At 37.0% G+C, this 10,493-nt stretch overlaps 1 protein-coding gene and 1 long non-coding RNA gene across 7 annotated transcripts in view; one reads left to right on the top strand and one right to left on the bottom strand.

The window, feature by feature from the left end:
- Positions 1-260, bottom strand: part of LOC107669438 (uncharacterized) — a 5,240-nt gene extending 4,980 nt beyond the window's left edge. The window contains exon 1 of the long non-coding RNA XR_001631987.1: positions 160-260. This is a non-coding gene — a long non-coding RNA (uncharacterized LOC107669438). The remainder of the gene's footprint in view (positions 1-159) is intronic.
- A 902-nt stretch (positions 261-1,162) lies between these two features.
- The window catches only part of LOC107669436 (kinesin-like protein KIF13B), a 37,364-nt gene continuing 28,033 nt past the window's right edge, over positions 1,163-10,493 (top strand). For 4 of the 6 annotated variants that reach the window (XM_016461650.1, XM_016461649.1, XM_016461651.1 and 1 more), the window contains exons 1-10: positions 1,169-1,297; positions 1,386-1,524; positions 1,956-2,058; positions 2,530-2,623; positions 6,493-6,505; positions 7,163-7,223; positions 8,515-8,607; positions 9,085-9,265; positions 9,420-9,507; positions 9,599-9,733. In XM_016461650.1, the coding sequence (XP_016317136.1) occupies positions 1,465-1,524; positions 1,956-2,058; positions 2,530-2,623; positions 6,493-6,505; positions 7,163-7,223; positions 8,515-8,607; positions 9,085-9,265; positions 9,420-9,507; positions 9,599-9,733 (828 nt within the window). In that variant the 5' untranslated portion in view covers positions 1,169-1,297; positions 1,386-1,464. Of the gene's footprint in view, positions 1,298-1,385; positions 1,525-1,955; positions 2,059-2,529; positions 2,624-6,492; positions 6,506-7,162; positions 7,224-8,514; positions 8,608-9,084; positions 9,266-9,419; positions 9,508-9,598; positions 9,734-10,493 lie in introns of all 6 variants that reach the window. The other 2 variants (XM_016461653.1, XM_016461647.1) reach the window with 2 other exon arrangements.

Below are 10,493 nucleotides of genomic sequence, written 5' to 3'. Positions count from 1 at the left end.
CCACACACACACCACACACACACACACACACACACACACACACCGGGAGATCATCATTTACTGCAGCGGACTCATTATTACTGTCACTGTAGCCGATTCAACTCAAAACAGCCGTTATCATATTTATGCGCTAACAAGCTAACACACTGATATACGCACCAGTTTCATGTCTGATCTCCAGAAACTGGATTGATTCCCTAGCTTTGTTGTTTTCTGTGATTCTAAAACTCGGGAAACATTCAGGACTGACTGTTCTTCTGCTGTATGTCTGTGCGTGTCATTCAGCTCAAGACAGACGCGCATTTGCCTAGCGGTCGGGCGTGGAACTGCATTACAACTATGTGTAAAAAAAAGACATAAAGAAACAAAAAAACAAAGCTAGTACCATTGTTCATGCCTTATTTATTGTTTTATTTGTTTGTTTGTTTGTTTATATTTATTATATTATATTATATACATTAAATTATATTATTTTATATAAAATAAAAATGAATAAAAAATAGAACAAGTAAAATAAGGAATAAAAAATATACAAATCAACAATTGTATGTACAGTTATATAACAATAGACAATATTATATATTTATATTAAATATTTACATTAAGTAGTTTATGTAATATTATTCTAATATATTGTATTTTTATCTGACCACTTCCAACAGAAAAGCAAAAATAAAATCATCCTAGAGGGATAAAACTCCTAACAGCACAAGGAAGATAATAATAAATAAATTAATAAGTAAACATGGTTTATGAGGACACTTCCTGTGTCCCCATAAAACAAAAGGCTTAAAAAACATACAAAACGGTGTTTTATGAAATTCTAAAATTGCCAGTAGTTTTTTGTAAGGGGTAGGTTTAGGTGTAGGGCAATAGAAAATACAGTTTGTACAGTATAAAAACCATTACGCCTATGGAGAGTCCCCGTAAACCACAAATGTGTGTGTGTATATAGGCCTATAAGTTTTTTTTTGTTTATAAAGACAGAAAAATACACTATTTTACTCCCGAGTAACTTAATGATACTCAGAAATTTTTATAAACATTGAACTAAAAATGTCACCTATTCCCACTTGTCCTCTAACAGTGAAAATGTAATAAAACCGAGAATGATCATTTAGACCCACCGCACCTGACCAATCAGAATCAGCTCCGCGCCGACAGGCCCCGCCCACTCCAGCACTCGTATGACTGACGGTGCGGCTCCAGCTGCTCGCTCTGTTTACGGTCCGCCTGTCCCGTATGTGCGTGATCCACCTGCTCAAACGCTCCTGAAGATCCGCTGGAGTTTAACACGGTAAGATAGCGAGAGATCAGGAAATGAAACAGGGTGATTTATCGCTGTTTTCCCTTTAATGAACTCTTGTTTCATGTTTGTTCGGTAGGGCCGGGCTGGAAGTGTTTTATTCCCGTCTGGATGAGTCAGTGTGTCTGTTGTGGACATTTAATCTGTAGCAGTTCCGCATGATCACTGCTGGAATGACACACAGCTCCTTAACGAGCAGCCACACTCTCCATGAACAGGTACAACTATGTTTGATTGTATTATAACTTAAAAGTTCTCGAGTTGCAGTCATACATTTGTCATTTGGAACTTTAAATTGTGAAACATTGTTACAGATCAAACAATTGAAACAGTGATTGTTACAATATCTAGTTAGGTCTTTATTGTCATTCATTACAAATGTTTATACAACGAAAGAGCAAGCAGCATTAAAAGAGATGCAACAATTTAACACTTTACATTAAAACATACATAGATAATAAATAAAAGAGCAATAAAAACACAAACCTCTTGCATGCAAGTCTATTTAAAATGTAAATATTTAAAATATTCATTTGAAATATTCAGAGCTGTTTGAAAAATTAAGGTTATAATTTGTAGTGTTAAATAAATAAGCTGCATGTTCGTTTCATGGCATTATTGCTCATACTTGGATGATGTAATAACACAGGAACTGGTGAGACCGGTGCAGAAGAGCTTCATGATGGATGAAAGTGCTGTGAATGAGTCTAATGTGAAAGTGGCGGTCCGGGTGCGACCCATCAACAGGAGAGGTGAGTGTGACCGTCACAGTATGTGTGTGTAGACTGTGTGTTTGATTCTGGTCTTTATCTGCAGCCCTTATTTCTTTTATGATCCTCATTTATGAAAGCAAACCTTCCCCTTATGTGGGTCAGTGACTATTGAGGCTGTCAGGATGATGAAAATGAAAAAATCTGGGGGAAAAAATCTAGTTTTAAAATGCATAAACTTTATCTTTATGCTGCATTTACATTATTTTTGAAAATGTTTATACTGTGTTCAGCACGCGCACACACACACACACACACACACACACACATATATATATATATATATATATATATATATACACATGTCAATTATTTGTTCAATTACATATATAATTGAATACAAAAAAATGTCAGTAGTCAGAAATATTGCATGTGAAATGCTGTTTGTGAGCAATGATGCAAACAACATTTTGACCAATTTTTGATTGATTGTTATTAATGTGCTTTTTATAGAACGAGACTTAAAGACAAAATGTGTTGTGGACATGGAAGGAAATCAGACCATCCTGTACCCGGCCAATGGAAACCTGGGAAAGGGCGACAGCAGGTAAACTGGGGTGTGTTTGTGTGGGTGTGTGTTTGTATTTGACTAACACTCAGTACAGTGGTATTTGAATATGTAGAGTCATCTAATAAAATGCAAAAATGATCTCTATAGTTGTCTTGACAAGCCTCAAACTTTTGGATTAATATGAATTAGATCTGAGGAATGTTAGTGCTGTCTGCCTTTGCAATACAATGCTGGGGTGTTCTGAGTAGTTTCTAGTTGATATTTATTGCTCACTAGGTGAAATCACAATGAGTCTGATCACTTAATAAAGTAGGAAAGAAACAGAATCTCTTCCTGTTTTAGTTTGACTCTCTCTCGAGCTGACATTTTCTTTCTTTCTCTACATTCCTCTTCTCCTTTGTCCTTCAGTGTCCATAGAAACGAGTGAAGGTTCATTGGCAGGTCAAAAGTAACCCTGGATACTTGTGCTAAAAACCCAAGAAACTAAATTACTCGTGTATCATTGGGTCTTTTCAGGCAACTTAAAAAACAAAGCTGCACAAATGTGTGCTGTCCTCTTGCCAAGCATCACATAACTTTACAAAAGATATCTGGTTAACTTCCTGTGAATGCAGCTACTGTAGGATTTTAAAATGGAAACACTGAATCCTAGCTTGACAAAGAGTTCACTCGCAGTTTACAGTAAAGACATCTTGAAGTTTGAAAGTTATACGTGCCTTGTATATTCCATAGGAGCTGCTAAAACTTTCTGAGTGGTTGCTAGATGGTTGCTGATATGGTTTCTATGGTGGTTGTCAGGGTGTTCTGGGTGGTTGCTAGGGTGTTGCCAGGCAAATGTTAAGGTGTTCTGGGTGGATTCTAGGGCATTATGTGGTTGTTAAAGTGTTGTGGGTGGTTGCTAGGGTGTTGCCAGGCAAATGTTAAGTTGTTACTGTTCTGTGTGGATTCTAGGGCATTATGTGGTTGTTAAAGTGTTGTGGGTGGTTGCTAGGGTGTTGCCAGGCAAATGTTAAGTTGTTACTGTTCTGTGTGGATTCTAGGGCATTATGTGGTTGTTAAAGTGTTGTGGGTGGTTGCTAGGGTGTTGCCAGGCAAATGTTAAGTTGTTACTGTTCTGTGTGGATTCTAGGGCATTATGTGGTTGTTAAAGTGTTGTGGGTGGTTGCTAAGATTTTCAGAGTGTTTTCTAGGGCATTATGTGGTTGTTAAGATGTTCCAGGCAGTTGCTAGGATGTGGCTAGGCAGTTGAGTGTTTTTTTAGGGCATTGTGTGATTGTTAAGGTGTTCTTGGTGGTTGCTAGGGTGTTGCTAAGCAATTGCTATTGATCTGGGTGGCTTGCAGGGCATTATGTGGTTGTTAAAGCATTCTTGACATTTGTTAGATAGTTGATAAGGTGTTCTGCGTGGTTAATGTGACATTATATGGTTTTCAGAGCATTCTGAGTGGTTGCTGTGATGTTTCTAAGCATTTGCTAACATATTCTGGGTGATTCCTAGGGCATTTTGTGGTAGTCACGGAATTCTGAATGGTTGATATGGTATTGTTAGGCAGTTGCTAATGTCCTGGGTGGTTTCTAAGGCATTATGTGGTTGTTAAGGTGTTCTGGGATGTTTATAGGGAATTATGTGGTTGTCAAGTGTTCTGGTGGTTACTAGAGTGTTGATGAAGTATGTGATTATATATTTGTGGTTGTCAAGGTATTATGGGTGGTTGTTATGGTGTTGCTAAGCAGTTGCTAATATTTAATATTTTCTGAGTGGTTTCTACGGCATCATGTGGTTGTTAAGGTGTTCTGGGTGGTTGCTAAGGTGTTGCTAAGCAGTTGCTAATGTTCTGGTGGTTTCTAAGGCATTATGCGGTTGTCGAGGTGGTCTGGGTGGTTGCTAAGGTGTTGCTAAGCAATTGCTAATGTTCTGTTGGTTTCTAAGGCATTATGCGGTTGTCTGGGTGGTTGCTAAGGTGTTGTGAGTGGTTTCTTGGAGCTTGATAAGCAGTTTTCCAGCCAATATAATAAATGTAAGGTGCCATGTGACATCTTTCATATACTTCTGACTGGTCACACATTAAAAATGGTGTTATCTTTGATAATGTTGCTGCATTTGCATTGGGTGCTATAAAGCTGTTCCCAGTGTTTGTATATTTATAGCATTGTTGTCATTACTTTTACCTTTATTTAACCAGACAAGTCAATTGAGACATTGATTTACTGTACAATGGCCTGGCGTTTTGATCCATGCATATGTTGCATGCTGTAGTTCTTTACTCCTTTAACACAAAGAGGAGTTTGTTGGTTTTGCAGCAGAGCCTTCATCAGTCAGCAGTGCTTCATATCACCGCTGTCTGATGACTGAAATCAGCTCTCGGTTTTGCATTGGTCGTCTGTCAGCATGCACTAAACTGCACATGCATGTTTGATATATTAAAGACCAGCCGGTTGTCAGCCTGTGCTGGAGCATTATTATCTTCATTCCTTCTCTTTGTCTCCTCTTCCGTTCCTTCTTCTGGTCTCTTTACAAAGGGTGTGCCTGTTTTCTCCACAAGCCTTTCCCGGAGATCTGGCCGTTTTCCAGGTCACCTTACGCAGGAATCTGCTCTGTCGTATCCAGCTTCTCTCAGTTTCTCAGTGCTGATCTAGTCATGTTTCAGACCGCTGAGCCGTCTCTGCTGTAACTTGCAGCGGTTTGCGGTGATGGCGTGCAAACAGGTTTTACAGGCTTATACAAGAAAGTTTACTCAAATTCCATAATAATCCCTCACAGCAAGTTTGTGTTTTCATTATGAAGTGCAAGTAGAGACAGCACACTCATGCAGATTCTGTTTGTCATGTAAATGATACCGGGGTGGGTTTTAATTAAAGTAAAACCTGAGATGAAGGAGGTTCAAAGCAGATGGTTACATTGTGTAATTCTCGCCCAGGGTTCAGCTTGTCCTTATTTTGCAGATATTGACTGAAATAAGGCAAACATTTCTGGAATGTTCCTGAAATGCTTCAAGACTGTTTGTCGTCCTCCCGTCATGCTCAGCGTGTGCTTAGGAAAATCTGGAAGTTTGTCCTGATAATTGTTTTGTTTTTGTTTTTTTTTATAGAAAAAGAACATAATTGTAGCTCTGCAGGATGTTTCAGCTCACCTAGATTTCAGTTCCACAGCCGTAATACATACTGATGTTATTAGTAGTGATTGCTAAAGGAAATATCATTGTGTGATTTTGAACAAGCCTCTAATTATTAAACGTTGGTGCTTAAATCATGTCTTGTTGAGGAAAGGTCATCAGATGCACGATGTTCAGATTTTCAAGTAGATGATAAAATGGGTAAACATATATACAATAATTGTATAAATGTGTGTATATATACAAAAAATAAAGGGGCATTACCATTCAAAAGTTTGGGGTCTGTAAGATTTTTTGATGTTTTTGAAATAAGTCTCTTACTCTCACCAAAGCTGCATTTATTTGATCAAAAATACAGTAAAATCAGCAATACTGTGAAATATTATTACAATTTAAAGTAACTGGTTTTAAAATGTAAAAATGTCAAATTCAGCATCGTTACTCCAGTCTTCAGTGTCACATGAGCCTTCAGAAATCATTCTAATATGCTGATTTGCTGCTCAAGAAACATTTCTGAATATCATAAATGTTGAAAATAGTTGTGCTGCTTCATATTTTTGTGGAAACCGTGATGCAGTTTTTTCAGGATTCTTTGATGAATAGAAAGTTCAAAAGAACAGCATTTATTTAAAATACAATCTTTTGTGACATTATAAATGATTTTACTGTCACTTTTGAATTGATCAATTTAATGTATCCTTGTTGAATAAAAGTATTCATTTCATATATATGATGTAATATATTAATGTGTTTTTCTGTTGTTGTTTTTCCATCTGTCCTTTTGTGAATGCAGGAGCAAACCAAAGGTGAGTTTTCGTATGTCATTTCTGCATTAAATTAATGTGAACAAATGCATTACAATCACTTTATCATGAATAATGTGCGTGACCGAAAAGGGTTTAACTTAAAGCTGCAGTCCGTAACTTTTTTGTGTTCAAAATGTAGAAAAATGTATATAATAAGCAAGTACACCATGAATCCATTTTCCAAACCGTGTTTTTGGCTTGTCCTGAATCACTACGGTACACCTATAATAAGTGTTTATATTCGGACTCTTTCGACTGGTTCGGGTAGGTACCGCTGCGAAGTAGCCCAGTACCTGCGTGATTCGCCACAGACATAAACACAGAGAAGTAGCTCCGGCTACAATGTTCTTCCGCAAGACACACGCAGTTCTGTTTATTAACCACTAGAGCGCCAAAAGTTATGGACTGCAGCTTTAACTGGATTTGTATAAAGTAGGGATGTCTGGTAAATAAAACACACCTTAGTATCAATATTTTTTTGTTTGAGTATCGATACTTTCGATACTCGCGTCAGTATCGATATATCGATACTTTGGATCGATACGCCCATCCCTAGTATAAAGTTATTAGTCATGTTGAACATTTAGACAGCTCATTTCAAGCTTGTGACATGCATCTGTTACACAGTATTTAGACATTTGCGATGTCTCGTTTCAGGTTTTCGCTTATGATTATTGCTTCTGGTCTATGGATGAGGTTGAGGCGGCCAAATTTGCAGGTCTGTTGATATTGAAAATTATTCATTTTGCTGTAATGACTAACCCTTTTGTGGAAACTATCACTAAACCTCTGTAATGTGTTTATACTGCAGTGATCTGAATCATCAGGGAACATTTATGATGGCAATAGAAACTAATAGACATTATTATTCCCTGCTTATGTTTCCTTGTGAACTTTTCTGAAGAAAAGACAAACCTGTAAAACTGCTTTACCAAATCTACTATTCATCTGCGGTTTATCAGTGCTAAAGATTTGTAAAGCTTCAAGACAAGTTAAGCTCTATAAGCAGTTGCTGTGTTTGTTAACTCGTTTACTAGTCTTTTAGTTAAAAAAAAAAAGTACTGGTAAATCAGAAATCACAGTTACAATAACAAACTTACGATGGAAGTAAACTGACAATGAACTTTAAGGAATTTGATCAACTTGAATGGAACCCTTTAAAGGAATAGTTCACCCAAAAATGTAAATGTATTCACTTTCAGGCCATCTAAGATGTAGAGGAGTTTGTTTCTTCATCAGATTTGGAGAAATGTAGCATTGCATCACTTGCTCAGCAATGGATCCTCTGCAGTGAATGGGTGCCGTCAGAATGAGAGTCCAAACAGCTGATAAAAACATCACAATAATCCACAAGTAATCCACACCACGCCAGTCCATCAGTTAATGTCTTGAGAAGTGAAAAACTGCTTTTTTGTAAGAAAAAAATCCATCGTTAAGATGTTTTTTTGACTTGCCAAAATATGAGTCCATAATAACGCTTCCTCCAGTGAAAAAGTCCATCTCCTGGTCCACCACATATTTGTTTAGAGCTGTTTTGGACTGTTTTGGCTTGTAAACCGTGCTTGATCTGTAATTATTTCTTTCTTGATTCAGACAAGACAAAGTGTTATTATGGATATCATATTTTAGACAGAAGCAACAGTTTGAATTTAAAAACATCTTAATGATGGATTTGTTTCTTACAAACACGCAGCTTTTCACTTCTCAAGACATTAACATGTGTGGATTACTTGTGGATTATTGTGATGTTTTTATCAGCTGTTTGGACTCTCATTCTGACGGCACCCATTCACTGCAGAGCATCCATTGCTGAGCAAGTGATGTGATGCTACATTTCTCCAAATCTGATGAAGAAACAAACTCATCTACATCTTGGATGGCCTAATTGTGGGTTCATTTTCATTTTGGGGTGAATTATTATTCCTGTATTTTCAATTGATTTAGTACTGCATGCCATTTATTCTCATTTGCAGTGTATATGTTTATATTGTGTAATGTCTGACTCATAGGTCAGGATGTGGTGTTTCAGTGTCTTGGAGAGAGTCTTTTGGACAGCGCTTTCCAAGGATACAATGCCTGTATATTTGCATATGGGCAAACAGGTAGAGTTAAATTTGCTAGAAAGCTATCTATGCAAAAAATATATTTTAATCTCCATGAAAGGTTTAAGCAGAACTACTTACTGTTTCATAGTACATAACTCTTGGATATCTGCTTTACTTGTTGTAATGTAAATCAAGGAGGTTTTCATAACAGTATATCAGACTACTTGCATAAAATGTCAGTTGTCACCCTATATCTCCCAATAATAAGATTTTTAATGCTTAGGTTTTTTATCAAAGCTCTGTAGTTTCAAAACATATAATGCAATGCAATACCTTGATGATTGAGAGATGATTATCTTCTCAGGTAATATCAGTGGTATGACTTTTTTCAGATGCGTGAAACAGAGGTGGTTAGATATACATATATGTAATTATTTGATCAAAATTAATGCTAGGGACAATTTAGTAGTCGCTGGATATTGGTAGGGACATGTCCCGAGCATCCCAACTAAATTCTACACCCTTGCGCTGCAGGCTCAGGAAAGTCGTACACGATGATGGGAACGGCGGAGCAGCCGGGTCTGATCCCACGCCTGTGCAGTTCTCTGTTCGAGCGCACCATACAGGAGCAGAGAGAGGGCGAGAGCTTCACCGTGGAGGTGTCCTACATGGAGATCTACAATGAGAAGGTGCGAGACCTTCTAGATCCCAAAGGGTGAGTCTGTAGAGAGTCTAAATCCTGTTTACATGCTGATTGTTGTCCAATGAAAGCCCGTATTCTGGTTCTTTTTCTGCTGTCAGTCATGAAAACCTTGAATATACTCAGATCAAACTTTGTGTACTGCAAATATTATTGATGTTCCTATCAGGAGCCGGCAGGCGTTGAGGGTCCGGGAGCATAACGTGTTGGGGCCGTATGTAGACGGTCTGTCCCGCCTCGCTGTGACCAGCTACAAGGTTCGTCCAACACCTTCAAGAAGCTCTTCATGTCAAATGCTCTCGGTGCTGAAGCAGGATGATTGGGAATATCTTTGGTTTGGTTTTTCAGGACATCGAGTCTCTGATGTCGGAGGGGAATAAATCCCGCACTGTGGCGGCCACGAACATGAATGAGGAGAGCAGCCGCTCGCACGCCGTCTTCAACATCATTCTGACGCACACGCTCCGAGACCTGAAGACTGGGGTGAGATGCAGATTGACCTCTTATAGTCTGGATAATCATTTTTAATCAAAGGTGAAGTGTGTGATTTTTTTTGAGCATATAACTAGATATTTATATTTTCTAAAGACAATGTGAATTTTTGCACCACTCACACTTTCTTCAGAAAATGGAAGAATATATAAAAAAATAAATAAATAATTTTATAACAAAAATTATTTATTCATTTTGATTTATTTTTGCAATTCATTTTGGTTTAACTAGTAATGTAGAAATTACACACTGCAGCTTATATATATATATATACAGTGGGTACGGAAAGTATTGTGTGGGTCAAAGATGAAAAAGGGTTTAAGCATAAAAACAATAAGTGTAATACTGCTTTAAATTGTTGTTTTTCTCCAAAAAAATGTAAAGTTTTATGTTTAATTGAATTGCATTTTTGTTTTTGTTTTTCTGAGCAAAAAATAAATATCATATATTTTTCCCTGATTCACAGAAGAGACCCACTAAAATGTCATTCAGTGTAACAATTTTGTCAGGCATATTTACAACAAAAATCAATTTTTGACATATTAAAAGACTAATTACTTTCACCCCAAATACTAATTAGTTGTAATTTTACATTTTTATAATTTGCCACTATCCTAGGTTTTGCCCATTTGTCAGTAAGAATTTTTTACTCATTTAAAACACAATAAAATTTTATATGCTCCCTTATTCTTTTATATATTTTAATATGTACAAGTCAGAATAAGCATGTTGTTTGAATTTTTACATAACT

The sequence above is a fragment of the Sinocyclocheilus anshuiensis genome, unplaced genomic scaffold, assembly GCF_001515605.1.
Source record: "Sinocyclocheilus anshuiensis isolate Anshui unplaced genomic scaffold, SAMN03320099.WGS_v1.1 scaffold96, whole genome shotgun sequence".
Taxonomy (NCBI): Eukaryota; Metazoa; Chordata; class Actinopteri; order Cypriniformes; family Cyprinidae; genus Sinocyclocheilus; species Sinocyclocheilus anshuiensis.
The sequence above is the reverse complement of the archived record's forward strand: the minus strand, read 5'-3'. Positions and strand labels throughout refer to the sequence as shown.